Below are 20,636 nucleotides of genomic sequence, written 5' to 3'. Positions count from 1 at the left end.
GGGGCTGAGAGGCTGAAGGCCACCGATGGTAGGGCGGTTGGGGCGGGGGACGTGGAGCAGACCGGAGCCAGAGGAACGGAGGGTACGGGCAGGTAGGTAGGGGGATAGTAGGTCGGAGAGGTAGGAGGGAGCGGGGCTGTGAAAGGGAGTTTCTCTCCCCCGGTGTCCTGGTCAACAATCCCCCAAATAAAATTAGTCACTCGCTCCATGGCTGTTTGCGGGACATTCCTGTACGCCACTGGCTGCCGCGTTTCGCCCACGCAATACCCGGTCGCTGCACCTGACGGTATTATCCCGTGAAGGGCTTTGATGACGCGGTAAAGCGCTGTATCGAACGCAAGGATTTATTAGGGTTATTATCAGTTAATAAATGGCCGTTCGCTCGTGACTTTCGAGGCGCTCCGCCCTCTCCAAAAATAAAGTTGGTTCATTTCAAACTCCTCCCCATCCCCTCCCCTCCCCATCCCCATCTCTCCCCATCCCCTCCCCTCCCCATCCCCTCTCCCTCCCCATACCCTCCCCCTCCCCTCTCCTCCTCTCCCCATCCCCTCCTCCCCACCTCCTCTCCACCCCACCCCATCCCCACCCCTCCTCTCCCCTCCCCCCTCTCCCCTTCTCTCCCCTCCTCTCCTCTCTCCTCCCCCTCCCCTCTCCCCTCCCCCCTCTCCCCTCCTCTCCTCCTCTCCCCACCCCTCCCCTCCCCTCCTCCTCTCCCCACCCCTCCCCTCCTCTCCCCACCCCTCCTCCCCTCCCCTCCTCTCCCCTCCTCTCCCCCTCCTCCTCTCCCCTCCCTAACCAGGAAGTGCTGTGTTGCAGTCCGGAGGTCCTGTGACTGCTGTTGACGCAGTTGGTGGTGTTGTGGAGGGCGGTGATGGCTGAGGGTCGGCAGTGGCAGTGGCAGTGGCTGTGTCTGTGGCGGTGGCGGTGTGTGTGTCTGTGTCTGATCTCCTGCGGCTCTGTCAGTCTGTCCTTCTCGGGCAGTCGGAGCTGTTACAGACCTCTCCCCAACCGCACGGCGCTGGGAGTCAAGTGAGTGCTCCACCCGTTACTGAGGCTGTGATTCACCTCAATCGCAGTGTGTGGGGGCAGTGTGGGGGGGGGGGGGGGGCAGTGTGGGGGGGGGGGGGGGGGCAGTGTGGGGGGGAGTGTGGGGGGAGTGTGGGGGGGGGCAGTGTGGGGGGAGTGGGGGGGGGGGGCAGTGTGGGGGGGAGTGGGGGGGGGGAGTGTGGGGGGGGCAGTGTGGGGGGGAGTGTGGGGGGGGGGGGCAGTGTGTTGGTTAGTGTGTGTGTGGTGTGGTGTGTGTGGTTGTGTGTGTGTGTGTGTGTTGGTTAGTGTGTGTGTGTGTGTGTGTTGGTTAGTGTGTGTGTGTGTGTGTGTGTTGTGTTGTTGGTGTGTGTGTGTTGTTGTGTGTGTGTGTTGGTTAGTGTGTGTGTGTGTGTGGTTGTGTGTGTGTGTTGGTTAGTGTGTGTGTGTGTGTTGGTGTGTGTGTGTGTGTGTTAGTGTGTGTGTGTGTGTTGGTTAGTGTGTGTGTGTTGGTTAGTGTGTGTGTGTGTGTGTGTGGTTAGTGTGTTGGTGTGTGTGTGTGTGTGTTGGTTAGTGTGTGTGTGTTGGTTAGTGTGTGTGTGTGTGTTGGTTAGTGTGTGTGTGTGTGTTGGTTAGTGTGTGTGTGTGTGTTGGTTAGTGTGTGTGTGTGTGTTGGTTAGTGTGTGTGTGTGTGTTGGTTAGTGTGTGTGTGTTGGTTAGTGTGTGTGTGTTGGTTAGTGTGTGTGTGTGTGTGTGTTGGTTAGTGTGTGTGTGTGTGTTGGTTAGTGTGTGTGTGTGTGTGTGTGTGTGTGTGTTGGTTAGTGTGTGTGTGTGTGTGTGTGTTGGTTAGTGTGTTGGTGTGTGTGTGTGTGTGTTGGTTAGTGTGTGTGTGTGTTGGTTAGTGTGTGTGTGTGTGTGTTGGTTAGTGTGTGTGTGTGTGTGTGTTGGTTAGTGTGTGTGTGTGTGTGTGTTGGTTAGTGTGTGTGTGTGTGTGTGTGTTGTGTTGTGTGTGTGTGTGTGTGTGTGTGTGTGTGTGTGTGTGTGTGTGTGTGTGTGTGTGTGTTGGTTAGTGTGTGTGTGTGTGTGTTGGTTAGTGTGTGTGTGTGTGTGTTGGTTAGTGTGTGTGTGTGTTGGTGTGTGTGTGTGTGTGTTGGTTAGTGTGTGTGTGTGTTGGTTAGTGTGTGTGTGTGTTGGTTAGTGTGTTGGTTAGTGTGTGTGTGTTGGTTAGTGTGTTGGTTAGTGTGTGTGTGTTGGTTAGTGTGTGCAGCTCCTCTGTCGGGTCAATCACATTCTGGCATCCAATCTCAGTGTTTAACTCGGACTTCCAACGATTGTGTTCTCCAAAGAAAGGGCTGTTTAAAGCTGGAGGTGTGGTCGGCCGCTGTGTGGTTTTGCTCTGTGCGCTCTGTTTGTTCATTTCCAGTTAAACTTTTGCTTGGAAATGGACACAAGAAAGTCAGGCGCCGCGTGAGTTTGGGGGGAAAATTGTCGCTGTTCCAACCAAGTTACGGTCAGTAATTCGTAGAAAACTCACGCTGGAAAATGATCTATATATATATATATAACACGAGACAGATTTCAATCTGGAGAAAAACGCAGCTGATTGCGCTACTTCCTGTTCCCATCACGTGAAGCTCAGGAATCCAGTCTGGGGGATCGTTCCTGGCTGAAATCCCAGCCTTTCCCAGCCTGTGGGTCTGCCCATTTATGCAGCTGTTTTGTACAGAGGGAAATGCTCTCACCCCGTACACAGTCACTCCACTTTACAATGTGTCCTGTAAACGTCTAAATGACATGATAAGGCACTGTATCAAATGCAATGATTATTATATGTGGAGTCGAAGCACTGGGCTCTGAGCCCAGAGAAGAAGTTAAGCTGCGACCAGAATGAGGAACTAGATGAAGCTCATTCCTAGTGGGTGGGAAAACTGAAACGCACCATATTTCTCTTTGACCGTGCCTTCAGCTCCCCTCTCGACTCTACCCCCTCCTCGCTCCCTCCCTTCCCTCCCCTCACCCTGACCATTTCCCCAATGCTCGGGTCCCGACCCAACTGTACAGCGCCTTGGGACGTCCTCCCGACGTGAAAGGCGCTCAATAAATGGTATCTTGTTGTTCTTGTTGTTGTTGTTAGCTTCTTGATGAATTTGTGCAAAATAATATTTCGTCAACCTCTCTTCCCCGCTCCCCCACCCGCTGGGTGACTATTGTGTAGGCAAACGCGACAACCGATCTGTCATTTTAACTCCAGTGGCTGACACTCAGGCCTCGGGGTCAGAAAATTGTGTGTGTGTATTTGTGTGTGGGCGGACGTGTGTATGTGGGGGCTGGGGGTGGGTGTTTGTAGACCCATGTGTGTGATGTATGTGTGTGCCTGACCTCGGAGTTTGAGCTCACTTGAGCCTCAGGCACTGTTGCATTGTTGGACGAGACATTAAACTCAAGTCAGATCGTGTCATCTGCATTTTAAAGATTCATCGACATGATTCTAAAGAGCAGATTACCTGATGCCTTATAATCCAGATTGTATGGTAACAATGAGATACTGGGTGACACAATGACCAGTGTAGCAGCGAGCAGCACAATGGTCTAATTTTCTGTGTTTCTTATTGGTATTCCGCTGTTTGCTCTCCATGTATCAGAGCCACTGGCGCTGATGTGGTTTTAAAACTCAGAATAAGTCAACACATTCCTCTCGCACCATAAGTTCTCTTCCTGTGCTGCTAAACTCGGGGACATCCGTGTGCTTTGCCCAGCAGATTGCTGCAGAGTAGAATGTCAAACAGTATCTGAGAGACGGACTGAACGCGTACATCCTCTCCGCAGGCCTCTAACTTGCCACATTCCTATCACATTTCACACTTCAGCAAACAACCATAAACCTCAGACTTCATTCCTGCTTTTTGTGTTGAGGAAAAACTGTTCCATTTACATCCAGTGATCACAGCTGCTCCACCCCCAGTGATGTCCCTTCCTGCTCTAATGTAACCTTGAGTAATTCCTTACAAGTGTTAACAACTAACAACGAGAAGGTTGAGGTGAAGCAATCGTGGAGTCGTGTCGTTTAGTGTAGGTTAGAACACGCGTCTCGTCTCGTAAGTGAGAGGACTTGTCTTCGTTGCCGGGTGAGGCGAAATGTTAGGCAAGTTTGCTTAATTGACATGCCTCTGTTTATCTGACACCGCTGGGAACATTGGCTGCCTCGTTTTACCCACAAATATACAATCAATTCACTTTACAGTATATTCTGTGAAGCGCTTTGCGACATCTCAAAAACGTAATAAGGCACGATATGAAATACAAGGATTATTATTGTAATAATCTGCTCTGCAGTGGCTGTTTTATACATCATCCTGACCCCAGTTCTACGTGTCCCAGTGGGTGTACGAGGCTGTGAAGATGTTAAGGGAAGTTACAGACTAGCTCCGCGTTATACCAGATTGTGTCAGAGTGCAGATTGCTGGTATATGGATATGAGAAAAACGTTTGTATTGGACCAGCAGAGTGGGCTCTTTAGGAATAGGGCACCTATTGGGGGTGAACTTTTTGTGCTGCACCTGAATGTTCTAATCTTGTTTCTTCACTTTTAAACAAAAAAAACTAAAATCTCTTATTTACATTTAAAAAGTAATAATGAAATAAAATAATTTGGGCACTCACTCCATGGCTGTTTGTGGGACACTGCTGTACGGAATTGGTTGCCATGTTTCGCCCACAGAATAGTCACCCATCCCACTTTACTGTATATTCGCCCACAAAATACACAGTCACTACACTTTACAGTATATTCTGTGAAGTTCTTCGAGGCATCTCAATAATTTGGTATAATATATTAATAATAATCCTTGCATTTCACATATTGCCTTGCATTTTGATATAGGCACCTGGTTGTTAGTCGGTTGCCGAGTTGCTTTTCCGGGGGTAATAATTCCTTCAAAAAAAATTCAATCCACGACTGTTGGTGGGACACTGCTATATATTTGCCACATTTTGGCCATAAAATATACAGTGAATTCACTTTACAATAGCACTTTGTGAAGTCTTGAAGACACTATATCAAATGCAAGGATTATTATTATATCAAAATGCAAAGATTATTATTATTTCTAATGTGTTAATGATTTTTCCTAGGACGTATCCTCGCCCCCACGAATACCTATCCATTTCAGCTTTGCCCAAGAGCTGGGACTGGCGTAATATCAATGGCATCAACTACGTGAGCACCACCAGGAACCAACACATCCCCCAGTACTGCGGCTCCTGCTGGGCTCACGGTTCCACCAGCGCCCTGGCAGGTATGTTCCTGGTTTCAGCAAACTATCATCTGGGGGGGGGCGTGCGGGGGGTTGCTCACTGTTCTATTGAATCCCTTTTGTTGACGCCCCTCGGTTAGCAGAGCCCAGTGGATGATGAACTCACTGGGTGCCATGGAGAAAAACAGCCAGGAGCTTGGCACAGCTTGGATTATAAAATGTTTGTAAATTAGTTGATTTCTCCCTGCGCAACGATGAGTTGTTTCCACAGAAACAGGAGCTGCGAGGCTGTGTGTTGGCAAGTGACCCGGGAAGGGCAAGGGCCAACCCCTGCCAGTCTCAACTAGAAGCGTGAGAACAGCCTGGAGTTCTGCCCGCTCCCACTCTCTCTTTGCACACCAGCCTCCCTCCGCCCGGCACCCAGCCACGATGGTATATAGCCAGGGCCAAGAGAAAACTGGAATTATTTGCCAAAAATTGCGACGAGACTGGCCAAAAAACAGCGTTGCTCACCAGTGCCCTGACTGCAGGGTTACAGGAGGTCACTACGTCCTGCCTCTCAGGGCCAACCACCGCGCACAGACAGACACAGAAAGAGACACACACACACACACACACAGAGAATCCCAAAGAGAGACACCCATTCATACAGATGCAGAGAGACACATACATCGGAGGGGATGTTTTTAGTGGAGGATGTTGTTTATAGCGGATTCCACGGAAAAATTGCCGCTGGACTTTTCAATCGGGCAAGTAAATAACCAATGAGGCAGGTCCCAGCCTGGCACTAACTGACTGACTGATGAACATTCCTCCATTTCAGATCGGATCAACATCAAGCGTAAAAGTGCCTGGCCGTCCGCCTACCTCTCCGTGCAGAACGTGATTGACTGTGCTAATTCCGGCTCCTGTGAAGGTGGGGATCACAGTGGCGTGTGGGCATATGCCAACACCAATGGCATTCCCGACGAAACCTGTAACAACTACCAGGCTAAAGACCAGAGTAAGTGTATTTGCAGTAGATGGGGATAGGGTGGGGGGCGCTGAGTAAATGGTGGGAGGGTGCTGAGTATCTCAGACAGGTCAGACATTGACCTCAGGGTCCTTGGAATATACAGGGTTAAAATCAGGCAGTCCCACATCATAGACAGTGGGGGCTGGGGCTATTCGCCTCATAAAAGTGACCAACCCTTTAATTGAGTTTTACTCAAACCGACTCCCACCCCCACCACCGCCTGTATCACCCATTCAGCACAATGCAGAAAGCCACTGCAGACAATGACCCCTCTGTGTCCGCTCCTTGGAGGAATCCCAGGCTTGATAGTCCATCCATCTGACACTTTCTATCTTTTGTCCCACGTTTAGCTTGCAAGCCATTTAATCAGTGTGGCACCTGCACAACTTTCAATGTCTGCAATGTGGTGCGAAATTACACCCTGTGGAAGGTGGGAGACTACGGCTCCGTCAATGGAAGAAAGAAGATGATGGCAGAGATCTACACCAATGGGCCCATCAGGTAAAAGCTTCCAGTGTCATAGACTTTACAGCCCAGAAGATCATTCAGCCCATCATATCTGGCTTGGAACATGAGGTGGGGGTGGGAAAGATGACCGAAAGTGTAGTCAAAGAGACAGGTCTTGAGATGGACATTATTAAATTCTCCCGATTGCCTCCACCTCATAAACTCCCTTCAAAAGCTGAAGACTTCAATCAGGTCTCCTCTCAACCTTCTCAGTTCCAATGAAAATAGGCCAGTTCCTGGAATCTCAGTTCATATTCAGATCAAACCACCGATCACTGGCATAATTCCAATATATCTCCTCCACACCCTCCGTGCCCTGACATCCTTCATAGAGTGAGGTACCCTAGACTGGCTAGTACCTCCTGTCTCTCTGGACTATCAAGGTCTACAGTTACTGGAATGGGATTAGTATAATGTGAAATTGTTCTTGAGCGATTTCCAGATTGAAACAACACTTGTAAAGAACCAGGATAAAGGCTCAGCCCTGAGCCCGAGCCTCAGATATGAGACTTGGTGATCACTGACCACACTCCTCGAGCTACTGTTAAGTATCCCACTAACAGGTCCTGTCAGGCAACAACAACAACATTACATTTGTATAGCGCCTATTACATTGGGAGAACGTCCCAAGGTGCTGGACAGTCAGAGTTTCGGACCCGACCTGGCAGCTAAACATAGTAATAATAATAATAATCCTTGCATTTGATATAGCGCTTTTCACGTCGAGAGGACATCCCAAAGCGCTTCACAGAACACACTGTAAAGTGAATTGACTATATTTGTGGGCGAACGCGGCAGCCAATTGCACACAGCAATGTCCCACAAACAGTCGTAGATTGAAAATGACCAATTTATTATTGTTTTTGGTTTTGGAGGGATTATTATTAGGCTCTGTGTGGAGTAAGGAAACTTGCCCAAGGTTTCGCCCTGACCTGCCTGGAATTGAACTCAGGTCTCTCGCTTGCAAAGCGAGTGCTCTAACCACTGAGCTACAGGACTCCATGTCCATGCTGCCATGTACTGGTTAGAGCGCTCACCTCACAAGCAAGAGGACACAGGTTTGATTATCGGGCAGGTTGAAATGTTGGGTAAGCTTCCACGCACATGTTTACCTAACAGTAAGTAGGAACCTAGTTGTTAGTTGATTGGCAGATCGCTTTCCGGGGGTAATAATCGCTTCAAAGAAAAAAATGTGGTCATTCAGTTCACGACTGTTTGTGGAATACTGCTGTGAACTATTGGCTGCCACGTTTCGCCCACAAAATATAGTCAATTCACTTTACAATATATTCTGTGAAGCATTTTGAGATGTCTCAACAAAGTCACATAATAATATGATGATGGACTGGCCTCCTTGCTGCCAAGCTGTTCAGGACTGTTGATCAGCCAGTGACCGGCTGCTGTTGTTTTTCTAGCTGTGGCATTATGGCCACCCAAAAACTGGAAGCCTACACAGGGGGTGTGTATAGCGAATACCAGCTGGACCCCGAAATAAACCACATTCTCTCAGTGGCCGGGTGGGGCACGGACTCGGATGGAGTTGAGTACTGGATTGTCCGCAACTCCTGGGGGGAACCATGGGTAAGTGACTGGGGAGGCACGGGCTGGGGTCAATGTGGCACCCGGGCGGGGGGGCGGCTGTGTTGTGGCTGCGCTGGGGATCACTGCACTGAAGCACTCTGAGACGCTGTGTACTATAACAATAATACTTGCATTTGCTATAGCGCCATCGTTCAAGACGTCTCAAAGCGCATCACGGAATAACAGTAAAGTGAATTGACTGTATTCTGTGGGCAAAACGTGGCAGCCAATTGCGCACAAAAAATTGCAGGTTGTTGCCGTCGTTGAACGCTCGCTGTGTTTCAGGGCGAACATGGCTGGCTGAGGATCGTCACCAGCGCCTACAAAGGAGGGGAGGGCAACTCCTACAACCTGGCCATCGAGGATAACTGCATGTACGGAGACCCCATCTTACCCTAGATGACGGTCGTGTTTCCACATGGCGACACAGAAACCACTGTGAGCTACTCCACGGGGAAGCTTCCCACTAATCAAAAGTCGATCATAAACATAAAGTGTTCAGGATTTTCCAAATTTTCTGCTTTTGTGAGACAATCCAGGGACTGCGCAAATGATTTTTAACCCAAGTCAAGCTGAACAAAGAGAAATAAATGACAGGGTTTGTAGGGCAGCATAGAACCCCATCTCTTGTCATCCATCTGTCACCCTCCCGCCCCACCCCACCCCGGGTCTCTCCCTGCTTCCGCCTGGTGCGAGACGAGGGTACCTCCTTTACACACCCAAGTGCTTTTAAACTGAAGCTGTGCTCCTTTCCCTACTCCCCCCACCCCACAACACCCCCCAGCCCAGCAACAAGAGGTTGGGATGGAAGCTTTATTTCTTATTTGTGGGCCTCTTAAAGATTGACATCATGTACAGAAAGCAACAGTAACTGAATTAAGTTTTGCTGGAAAAACTGAATTAAAAATGGAAGAATTTCTAATTGTCACGTGTTTGTGTTGTGATGCTGGTGTCCAGTATGAGCGAGCGAGGTTTGAAATCAACTTGAAGTTGAAGTGAGCTTTCTGGAAATGGGGCCACAGCAATGTTTATTTCAAAAACGTAACTTAAAACAACTCCAGTCTTCAACATTATGATGTACAACTGAGTACACGTACACTCACGCAAGTACAAAAACACACATACACACACTTACACAGTACTCACCGCTCAGTGTAAACAAACAGACCCGGTTAACACTGAGCGGTTCCCAGTGGCTGCTGTGTGATGGTAACAGACAGGTCTCAGGCTGTGTCTGAGACGCCACGCCTCAGGGAACCACTCTCTCCCGGCACTAGCACGTCTGAAGTTCCACAAGTCTTTCTTCCCGTCTGGCGGTCCTTACACTGGCTCAATTCATCATGATGAAGTTGGATTTGCAGTGTGCTGGGAAAGGAAGGCAACGTTAAGACTGCCATCCCACCAAGTACCTCCCTCACCCTACTTCCATGCAGCACAACCTACCCCCAATACACAGCTTGAAATGGAATGCTGGAATAGAGCCAACCCTCTGTGAAGGTCTCCAACAACAATAACTTGGATTTATATAGTACCCTCCACGCCGGATGGTGTCTCAGAGCGCTTTACAGTAACAGCACCTGGGACCGAGCCAGGCCAGTCCAGTTCCTAAACCAGGCTTGTAGACAGTATTCCAGGGGACTGCTGAGGACAGCCCAGCCTGGTGCATTGCCAGGACCTGGAAGGACAGACTAGCCACTGAGCAGAAAATCCTCCCACTCAGTCCGTTAAACCAAAGTCCTATCAGGTAGGGTGATCCCAGCTGGATAAACAGAACAGGTGGCCAGACAGCGATACCAATAGCAAGCTAATGCGGTTTTAGCTGGTTAGTCTCCATCAATGAACTCTCCTGGGGTCCTCAAGCCTTAAATCTTACCATCCTGCGCCGAATACTGTCTGGAATTAGATGAGCAGGATGCAACTATCCAGGAAGAGAATACGCTTTCCTTTCCAATACACAGGAATTTCCACATGTAGGTGGAATGGATGGAATTCTAAGTTTGTATTTTAAGCATGGCGTGGTTTTCCAGACCCCTGGCCGACCAAAGAAAAAATACTCAATTTTTTAAATATATTTGTCCAATTCCCCTATTATAGATTCTGCATTCACCAGCACTTCAGGTAGAGAACTCATCACATTAAAACACCTCAAAGAGCTTCATACAGCAGAACCCTGTTCAGACACAGCAGCACCAGCAAACAGCCACAAGTTGATCGAGCGATCAATCTGGAGAACTGTTGGCCAGGACGATTTTTAATGTCCACATCGAACGGTGGGCAGGTAGACAGGATCTCAGGTTATGTATCAACTAAAGGATGCACCTAGTCTATGCAGAGCGAGATATACACAACCCTTGGAGGTTAGGACAGAAAGCCTAGGCATCGCATCTGCGACCATTCACTCACCAATGAACTCAGCTACAGGGTCACACTCGCCTTCAGTTCTGATCGTTCCCACGATGCTGTCATTCTCCAGGATGGGGAGGAAAAGGTGCACAAAGTCCGACGTGTAGGGAGGAGCGATGACATCTAGCACCTGTCAGGACAGCCCACATCAGAGCGACTCAGTGCCAACCTCACCCGCAGTGCCAATCCCATTGGATTCTTTATTGAACATATCACTGCTTTTACACTCAGTCAAGCCACAATTGTAATTAAAGTGATTGTAGTTTGAGTGCCTCACGACCCCACCCCCTTCTGCCCCATCCCCTTACTACCCACCTCCTCACTGCCCCGACCCCTCCGCCCGCGTCACTAACCTCAGTGACAAAGTATCTGATGAGGGAGATGTCCGTGTCCAGCTTCTCCAGACACTTGCGCATGTAGCTGACCACAGGCAGCACGTAGCCCCGGCTCAGCAGGTGCACCATCCTGTCCAACAGCGTCTTCTTCAGCTCCAGCTAACAGCACGACACAGAGTGACATAGCGTTAGAGACACACACATACACACACACAGCATTAAACACACACACTTTATGAATATTACCTGCTCCATGACGTCCAGCTGCGAATGTTCCGTCTCGAAGAGCTTGACCAGCAGCTGTAGGACCTGGGGGTGGAGGAGCTGGTGACAGGTGCTGATCTGAAACACCAAACAGCATTAATCCATGAACATCTTCTAATGCTTCCAATCCACTGTTTGGAAAGCTTCATTTAACAGATTTACAAGATGGCAAGGTGCAAAAGAAAACCCAGAAAACGTTCACGAGGTAGATTGACTTCCGTTGTTAAAACAAGTGGAAAAACAGCAGTATGTGTACTGAGCAGCATGTGTTATCTTAAAAGACTTTCTATCTGAAGCTCAGTTACAGACAGACTCCGTGGTCTGTACACTCATGTGTACTGTCGTTTCTACCTAAAGCAAACTGTGTCTCTTGATCAATGACCCTCCTTACCTCCCGCCTCTCTCGTTCCATCCCAAACTTTCCTGTTTTCATTTCATTCACTATTGCTTTGGTGATTGCCTCCTTCTTTTCCTCTCTCTCTCAACCCCTCCCTATTTTTGTCCCCCCTACTTCAACCTCTGCCTACTTGGGGGGGGGTGTGTATGTGCGTGTGTGGGAGCGGGGGGGGGGGGGAGGGGAGGGTAGTTGGCAGTGTGCGTGTGTGTAGCAGGGGTTGGTGGCTGTGAGTGTTTACCTCGTCCAGTAAGGCTAAATGCACTGGTGTGTGGTCCGTCTGCAGCTGGAAATAACTGGGCTCCGATACCGTCCAGTCTACCCACTTTAGCACCCCCATCGCCACCACTGGGAATCTGCAGCACAGACAGTGTGTGAGAGAGGGCAGCCCAGTGCGTGTCGCTCCCCAACACTACTTGGGAGAGGAGCCGCCCCTGGGATGGGAATGGTGGGGTGAATGTTAGGGCTGCGGTGGGCGGGGGGACTCACCGGATGCACTGGTACAGGGTGCCCAGCTCAGCCACCAGCTCTGACGCCCCTTTGTTCTCGTTGCAGCACAGATTGTGCACAGTCTCGATCGCCTTTGAGGTGGACTTCAGCTCGTCCTTGTTAATGTTCACTCGCTTGTTCTGTCACACAGCAGCAACATCTCAGCGTTACACCTTCCCTGCGCTCCCCCTTCTCCCCCCCACCAAGACCCCGGCCCTTCCCAAACCAAGAGTGCAGCAGGCATGGAAGACAAACAGTTTCCTAGTCTGTGTATACAGGCCAGCGAAGGAGGTCAGGCAGCTGCTAACCTTTTTCCAGGACTCCACCACACTGGCAGCGTAGGCCAGGATGTAGATGTATTTGTGTTTATGCTCAGGGTTGATTTTGGCGCCAGGTTTGAAGAGAGACTGCATAAAGAGATCCAGGAAGGCAGGCACTCGGATCTGCAGAGAGACAAACACAGCCCAGGGTTGCAGTCAGACACTGTTACAGGCAGTTTGCAATTTTCTAACTTTACAGCAACAAATTCAACCTTTAATTCATTGTTGGGCAGTGGGAGGGACTTTGCATGGAGGCTGGGGGGGCTTGGGCACTGTGTGAGTCTGGGGGTCGGGGGAAGAGTGTACATGCGCGTGTGTATGTGCACGTGTGGGGGGCTGTGTGTGTTTGTGGGGGTGGAGTTGTGTATGTGGGGTGGTGGGTGGGGGGAGCAGAATCGGTCTTGGCTGACAGTTGAACAAGGTGATGGCGGGAAACTCAGAGGCTCCCAGCTCATGTTGCTGGTATCATTACAAAAGGTGTTTCCTGTCTGTCTGCGGCCTTACAACTGTCTCAGTACAAAAACAGAATTGAACCTGGCCAGAGTTTATACATAGCCCTCTAGCCAGGCCATGGGTCTGAGACCGTTACAAATGTACCACAGAGGGAGAAAGAGGTGGGGAGGGGAGGGAGAGAGAGACAGCAGAGGGGCAGCAACAGCTTTCTGTGTACAAAAGACCCCCCGGCCCGTGGCCACAAATGAACTAACTTGTCAAGGTTATGGATTGTTATGGATTAAAGTCCCATTCGATGGCATTGCACTCAGTGTGTAAACAGAGCCCTTGGGAACGAGACCCAGGAAACCAGCAATCCCACATGATTCTTACCAACTCCACTGGCGGCGGGTCCATGCTGGTGAACATCTTGTACAGCACGGTGATGTCAGCGGGATTGAGGGCACCCTTAGACAACATGGCACCCAGTGCCTGGCACGCTCGGGGGTAGGATGCCGCCGTGCCCAGCGCCAGCGTAATCTGACTGGCATCGTGCCCTCTGCAAGCAGGAAACAATAGATCAGACAGCTGTGTTTTTATCTCGATGTGTGAGTGAGAGCTGGAAAATTACTGAGCTGTTTGTGAGAACAGAAACTGCACAGCTGGTTAACCAACATCATTAGGTTAGATGGATCACAGTGTCTGTCACAGGATCTCTGAACAAACAGACAATGGTTCAAACCTCAATGCACATGGGGGAATGTGTGTGAGGAGAGGTCGAGGCCTGAATCAATCCACCCCCGTGTACACAGGCTGGGAAACTGCGTTTGTCCTCCACGCCTGGTAATCCTGCTGCACTCTAGGTTTGGGAGGGGGCGAGATCTTGGTGGGGGGAGGTGGGAGCACAGGGAAGTTGTAACGCTGAGATGTTGCTGTGTGACAGAACAAGCAAGTGAACATGAACAAGGATGAACTGAAGTCCGTCCGCCTCGAGACTGTGGACAATCTGTACTGCAACGAACAAATGGGTGGCTGAGCTGGGCACCCTGTACCAGTGCATCCGGTGAGTACTCCCACCCACCACAGCTCCAAAATTCATCCCACCATCCCCACCCCAGCCTGGATATCAGCTCCAGTACCAACACAATAATAATAATAATTGCATTTGATATGTATAACACCTTATCACGTTGTTGAGACACGCTTCACAGAATATATTCTGAAGTGGAGTTACTGTATATTCTGTGGGTGAAACGTGGCAGTAAATTGTGTATAGCGGTGTCCCACAGTGGTGGATTGAGTGACCAATTTTTTTTTGAGGGATTATTACCAGGGCCAATAGCAAACTGTAGCCGCAATTTTCCACCCAATCCACTACAAATCTACTACAGTGGAGTCCTGTAGCTCAGTGGTTAGAGCATTCGCTTTGCAAGTGAGAGACCTGAGTTCAATTCCAGGCAGAGGGCGAAACCTTGGGCAAGTTTCCTTACTCCACACAGAGCCTAATAATAATCCCTCCAAAACCAAAAACAATAATAAAATTGGTCATTTTCAATCTACGACTGTTTGTGGACATTGCTGTGCGCAATTGGCTGCCGCGTTCGCCCACAAATATACAGTCAATTCACTTTACAGTCTATTCTGTGAAGCGCTTTGGGACGTCCTCCCGACGTGAAAAGCGCTATATCAAATGCAAGGATAATTATTATAAACAGCGCCCTCCGCCATAAACCTTTAAAAACTGAAGTTTCCTCGGCCCCAGGTCTCTGCGCGCTGCTGCCAGATGTTTGCTGGCCATGCTGCTTGGCTCTTGCCCCGGGGACAGGGCTGTGGCTGAACTTACTTCTCGTGAGCGTATCTCTGAACCTCCTGTGCGATCCTGCGCACGGCTGCCCCACCCTGCTCCTCCTGGGCCAGCACCGACATGATGGACTGTGCGTACAGGTAGGTGTGCTCCCCGTGACACACCATCTTCTGCAGATACAAACCAGACAAACGTGCTGCGAGATTGCTTCAGGCCTCGGGTTTTCCTCACACGCCCATCCCCTGTGTACACATCTCACCCACCGTCCTGCTGCCCCCCCCTCCCCCAGCCCAGGACAGGTTGACATGGCCACAACTGAAACGTCATTCCATTTTCACCCACGTCTACACCCGGAACTTGCAGCAGGAACCCTGGCTGATCTTTACCGCCCTGCGCTGTCTACTTCAGCACGGTGATGTCAGTGGGATTGAGGGCCGCGGGAAGAAGCGCCTCTGCCCTACCGCCACCACCACCAAGCAATCACAAGAGTCTAGGTAAATCTGCGTTCGATCGGTAGTGCTTTTTCTTGATGGTATAAATCAAGAAATATTTGAGAAGATTTATTTGTTTGGCCGACCATGTTTGGCTGGTTTACATGTCTGATCGGAACGCTCACCGCAAACTCGGGCAGGTTTGTCTCCAGATGCTCCTCTCCTCCGTCCACCAGCGTTGCCAGGGAGGTGCGCAGCACCCGGGAGAAGACCTCCAGCTGCTGGCAGGCTGTGGAGACGCTGGTGATCTCACCCTGGTAACCCGCGTCTGAGATCAGCTGCAGCCAGAGGAGCAAAGCGTCAACAATCAACAGCAAAGTCTGTGTCACAGTCAACCAGCTCAGCCTCCCATCCTCCCAACAACAGCACCTGATCATCATTATCTCCAACAACTTAAAGTGGTTTAAACAATACGTTGATCTGCAGGTTGAGCCTATTACATAGGGAATATGGTGGCTAACACGATTCACTCGTACACAGCGTCTTTCACGTCAGGTGGATGTCCCAAAGCGCTTGACAATTTTCACTGCGCACCCGAGCTGAGGTGGGGGGGGTTGAGGAGGGAAAGTTGACTGAAAGAACACAGCTACAAGCTGAAAGACCAATTAAAATGTTATGATGCTTTAAATGGGAGAAGAATATTGTGCGGAACATGACTGAGTATTAGGATGGCGTCACCTTGACAGTGAAGTTCAGCATCAGGCAGTCTGGGTGAGCCTCAGCCAGCTTATAGAAGAGATCTCTCCAGGTCACATGTGCGATCATCTGCTCCAGCCAGGCTGGGGTCTGCATAACATAGCAAACGCACGTCAACAAACCACCACAAATCACATTGCCAGGTACTGACTGAAACACACACATATTGCCAGCCACTCACACACACATTGCCAGCCACTCACACACATCCTGCCAGTCACTCACATAGCCGTACACACACTGCTAGATGTTCACACGCACACACACACACACACACTGCCAGCCACTCAAACACACCCATACATAATGCCAGGCACTCATACACCCAAACATACTGCCAGGCATTGATTTCCATACACACATTGCCAGGTATTGATTGGTACCCATACATTGCCAGAATAGTGCTGTGGGATCTGTAACTACCAACAGGCAGACAGAACTGTGATTTAACCACTCATCTGAGTCTCAACCTAGATTATGAGCTAAAAGTCTGATGTGGGGCTTGAAGCCACAACCTACTAATCCAGAGACTCCAGAGGCCAGAGTGAGCCAGGCTGGCAGCATAGGCGTGGGATTCAGAGGCAGAGTGGAGAGAGGGAGGGTGTGAGCGAGGGAGAGAGAGAGGCAGAGTGGAGTGAGTGAGTGAATGAGCGAGGGAGGGAGGGAGGGAGCGAGAGAGCGAGGAGCTGTTATGTTCAGTGTATATTTGGTTTATGTGGTTACCAGCCTGTGTAATAAAAGTTCTCTGGCCAGCTTTGCCTGAGTGCCGCAATTTAAATCATGGGAGCACAAACGCAGCAAAACTGACCAAGAACATTTTGTGAAGTACAGCATCTGCTCTCTGATGCCTTTCTCGGAATGCAACGTGCTGTAACTATACAGACTAGTGTGGGGGAGAACGGCATGCAGTACCTCTCCCTCCTCTGTGAAGATGGAGTCAGCTTTCCGAGGATCAAAGTGTTTGATCAGCAAATTCTTCAAATGATTCTCCACGGTCTCCTGGACGTGAGCAGGTTCCACACCTGGGGACAGAGCGATACCCAGTGTGGGACTGCTGGTTTCCTGGGTCCCGTTTCCGAGGGCCAGCGCACAACAAAACTCAACAACTTGCACGGCAGGCCGGACATCTCAAAGTGATTCATAATAATAATAATCCTTACATTTGATGTAGCGCCTTATCAAGTCATCAAGATGTCTGAAAGGGCTTCAGAGGATTATACTGTAAAGTGTAGTGACTGTGTATTTTTTGGGCGAAACACTAATTTGCGCACAGCAGTGCCCCACAAACAGCCATGAAGTGAGTGACCAATTTACTTTGGGGGGATTGTTGGCCAAGACATCGGGAGAGAGAGAGAGATGCCCTTCTCTTTTCGAATAGGACCATGGGATCTTTAATGTCCACCTGAACAGGTGGCCCTTTTTGTAAATGAATCTCAACCTAAGCCAGCCTTGCTGGGAACTATAATTATTATTATTATTATATTATAACTGCTCGATTTGACCATCACACGGTTCAGACCTGTACCCGCTTCTCTTGTTGATTGGTTTGATAGCCACAAAAACCCAAGGCTCAAGGTCAGAATTCAAAGCTATTGTTGGGGTGGGGGGCTCGGGATGATTCAGGAGCGGGGCAGATGTTACCTGTCTGAATGAGCCACTCTGCCAGGAGGTTGACTGTCTGTGCCACCGCGGTGTAATTCTCTGATAACATCTGGATCACATGTTCGGGTGAACCACCCGCCTGGAAATACCTGACACCAACACAGAGACAGAAAACTCAGCACAGAGGAACCAGGAGAGGACTACCACAGTCATGACCACTATTGCTGGTGTTAAAATATTGGCCACGAGGTGGCAGCTCAACCTCTTTACACCTTTATGAAGTAGGTGTCAATCTGGCTTTATTGGGAGCACTGTTCCCTCCGAGCAAGGTGATTTCAAGCCCTACTTTGGGACTTTGAGCTTACGGTCTAGAGTGCTGGGTTCGCTTAACAAAATGCAATGGCACTACACTTTACAGTAATCCTTGCTTTGAGACAGTGAGTGTTGAGTTTGTGAAGCCCAGAGTGGCATCTCAGTCATTATTTGAGTAATATTGCAGGGTTGATGATTTGAGCAATATTGCAGGGTTGATGATTTGAGTAATATTGCAGGGTTGATGATTTGAGTAATATTGCAGGGTTGATGATTTGAGTAATATTGCAGGGTTGATGTGCGGCAGGGGATGGGGGACACAATATCTGCACTCTGCCTAAGGATAAACCTTGTAAATGATCGGCAGCCTAAACTTTAATAGCCGAGTCACGGATTAGAAAGAGGGAGGGCTAAACATCCCTCGGTGCTCAGTTACGGATCTCAGCTTGATTGGTGGAGGGCTACAATTGGCTTCAGTGCGCATGGTTTAACAAGGAGAAAACCGACTCAAGTTCCCACCTCAGATCACGACTGGTAGTTCCCATGTCGAAAGTGCAGATATCTAGGCGGGCAGATGCGGCCAGTCTGTGCTATCCCCACGCTCAAATGGCCTAAATATATCAGATAATCTACCGAAACTCAGTGTTCCAGCTTCTGGCTCTAGGCTGGAGGGTGCTTGGGAACGATGGAACTTCAACTCACAAAGTGGAGCAGATTGAGGGGCGGAAAGCAGCTGGGAGCAAGGTTGGGTTTGAGGTAGTGACTAACGGAGCCTCGACTTACCTTTTCAGTGTGTTAAAGACGGACGGCTCCATGATATAGTCTCGACTTGAAAACTTCCCCAGACATTCCGTCTGCACCTCCGCATCATCTTCACCATCTCCATCTTCATCTTCATGCTGCGGGAACATCAAAGCATGAGCCACCGTGGTGAGCCCAGCACACAGTGACACTGGGGGAGAGAGGAGCCCAGCACTGGGAGAGAGGAGCCTGACCCCGGAGGAGAGACGAGTCTGACGCCAGGGGAGAGCGCTCAGTCCCAGCTCCGCTATCATCCCACAGCCAAGAAGCTCCACCACGCTGTCTAGTGGGGTCTGGGTGAGGATTGGGTGACTTACTTTACAATAATAATAACCCTTACACATGATATAGCGACTTATCGTGTTCCGCGAGGCTTCAGGGAATACGCCGTGAAGTGAACCGCGGGCGAACCGAGGCGGCCAGTGGCGCACAGCACTGTTTGTGGGCACAGGCAGTGGCGGATTGGGTGACTGATTATTATTATTATTATTTAAAAAAAAGGGATTATTAAAGGATAGCCAATCAACTGCGGTCCTATTTACTGCTGATAAACAGGCGCTTGGAGTAAGGAAACTTACCTGAGGATCCCCCCCCACCCCGCGCTGGGCTCAGGTTTGGCTCTGCGGGTTATTTAGGACGGACCGGGGGGGGGGGGGGGCAGTAGTAGTGCAGAGTAAATGGTGGGCAACCTGTGCCCCCCCCCACCCCGCGGACCATCCAGAAGAAGCCCCCGAATATGCATGCGAGTCCGGAGAAGAAAACAACAATCTGCACTGGATGCAGCTCCCCCCCTCCCCCCGCGACCCCCCACCATCCCCTCCCCCCCGCGACCCCCACCATCCCTCCCCCCGCGACCCCCACATCCCTCCCCCCCGCGACCCCCCACCATCCCCCCCCCCGCGACCCCCCCACCATCCCCTCCCCCCCGCGACCCCCCACCATCCCCTCCCCCCCGCGACCCCCACCATCCCCTCCCCCCCGCGACCCCCCACCATCCCTCCCCCGCGACCCCCCACCATCCCCTCCCCCCCGCGACCCCCCACCCTCCCCCCGCGACCCCCCCCCCCCCCCCGCGACCCCCCCACCCTCCCCCCCCCCCCGCGACCCCCCACCTCCCCTCCCCCCGCGACCCCCCCCCCCCCCCCCCCCCGCGACCCCCCCCCCCCACCCTCCCCTCCCCCCCCACCCTCCCTCCCCCCCGCGACCCCCCACCCTCCCCTCCCCCCCGCGACCCCCCCCATCCCCTCCCCCCGCGACCCCCCGCGACCCCCCACCCTCCCTCCCCCCCGCGACCCCCACCTCCCCTCCCCTCCCCCCCACCCTCCCCTCCCCCCCGCGACCCCCCACCATCCCCTCCCCCCCCCCGCGACCCCCCACCCTCCCCTCCCCCCCACCCTCCCCTCCCCCCCGCGACCCCCCACCCTCCCCTCCCCCCCCGCGACCCCCACCCTCCCCCCAGACTCCCTCCCCCCCGCGACCCCCCCTCCCCTCCCTCCCCCACCATCCCCTTCCCTGATTTATGCCGTGAATGAAGAATTATTCAGTTAAGAACATGGGACTGTGTTGTTGTTGGTTCCCCCCACAGCCCCCGCCCTCCCGCCCGCCCGCCCGCCCCGCGGGTGTAGAGCAGCTCAGGCGGGAATGTGAGGAGCTCTCCCCCCCCCCCCCCCCCGGGCACAGGCCCACACCCCCCCACACCGCGCGTTCCTCACCGCAGAGCCGTCCTGATCCTCCCAGTCCGCCGCCGTTCCGAAGTAATCCTCACTCATCCTCCCGCCCTCAGCGGCTGCGGCTCCTCCCGGTCCCCGCGCCCGCCACAGCGCCCCCTACCGCCGGGTAGACTCTCCTCCGCCACAGCGCCCCCGACCGTCGGGTCGACGCCCCTCCCCTCCACCGCCCGCCACAGCGCCCCCT

At 51.5% G+C, this 20,636-nt stretch overlaps 2 protein-coding genes across 2 annotated transcripts; one reads left to right on the top strand and one right to left on the bottom strand.

Moving 5' to 3' along the window:
• The first annotated feature begins 797 nt into the window (after positions 1–797).
• On the top strand, positions 798–9,301 carry ctsz (cathepsin Z). Its single transcript, XM_042341737.1, has 6 exons — positions 798–1,029; positions 5,155–5,318; positions 6,100–6,279; positions 6,642–6,792; positions 8,214–8,379; positions 8,665–9,301. The coding sequence occupies exons 1-6, from the start codon at positions 872–874 to the stop codon at positions 8,776–8,778; spliced, it is 933 nt and encodes a 310-aa protein (XP_042197671.1). The 5' UTR covers positions 798–871; the 3' UTR covers positions 8,779–9,301.
• nelfcd (negative elongation factor complex member C/D) lies at positions 9,225–20,543 on the bottom strand. Its single transcript, XM_007884407.2, has 15 exons — positions 20,435–20,543; positions 18,705–18,820; positions 17,649–17,758; positions 16,920–17,029; positions 15,990–16,097; positions 15,437–15,589; positions 14,860–14,990; positions 13,410–13,575; positions 12,573–12,707; positions 12,265–12,404; positions 12,017–12,131; positions 11,364–11,459; positions 11,136–11,276; positions 10,783–10,912; positions 9,225–9,744 (listed from the first exon to the last, which is right to left on the bottom strand). The coding sequence occupies exons 1-15, from the start codon at positions 20,489–20,491 to the stop codon at positions 9,710–9,712; spliced, it is 1,743 nt and encodes a 580-aa protein (XP_007882598.1). The 5' UTR covers positions 20,492–20,543; the 3' UTR covers positions 9,225–9,709.
• Between the last annotated feature and the right edge of the window lie 93 nt (positions 20,544–20,636).

This window comes from Callorhinchus milii, unplaced genomic scaffold (assembly GCF_018977255.1).
Source record: "Callorhinchus milii isolate IMCB2004 unplaced genomic scaffold, IMCB_Cmil_1.0 Scaffold18, whole genome shotgun sequence".
In the NCBI taxonomy this organism is placed as follows: domain Eukaryota; kingdom Metazoa; phylum Chordata; class Chondrichthyes; order Chimaeriformes; family Callorhinchidae; genus Callorhinchus; species Callorhinchus milii.
Note: the sequence above shows the minus strand (reverse complement) of the source record. Positions and strands in the feature narration are given on the sequence as shown.

Excerpts from the sequence above, each read along its gene's own strand:
- nelfcd (XM_007884407.2), bottom strand. The coding sequence starts at position 20,491 with ATGAGTGAGGATTACTTCGGAACGGCGGCGGACTGGGAGGATCAGGAC. Across the intron at positions 12,708-13,409 it reads ACCCGCCGCCAGTGGAGTTG|ATCCGAGTGCCTGCCTTCCT; the intron begins GTAAGAATCATG and ends GTCTCTCTGCAG. Across the intron at positions 9,745-10,782 it reads CCCTGTAGCTGAGTTCATTG|CACACTGCAAATCCAACTTC; the intron begins GTGAGTGAATGG and ends TTCCTTTCCCAG.
- ctsz (XM_042341737.1), top strand. The coding sequence starts at position 872 with ATGGCTGAGGGTCGGCAGTGGCAGTGGCAGTGGCTGTGTCTGTGGCGG. Across the intron at positions 6,280-6,641 it reads CTACCAGGCTAAAGACCAGA|CTTGCAAGCCATTTAATCAG; the intron begins GTAAGTGTATTT and ends TCCCACGTTTAG. Across the intron at positions 6,793-8,213 it reads TACACCAATGGGCCCATCAG|CTGTGGCATTATGGCCACCC; the intron begins GTAAAAGCTTCC and ends TTGTTTTTCTAG.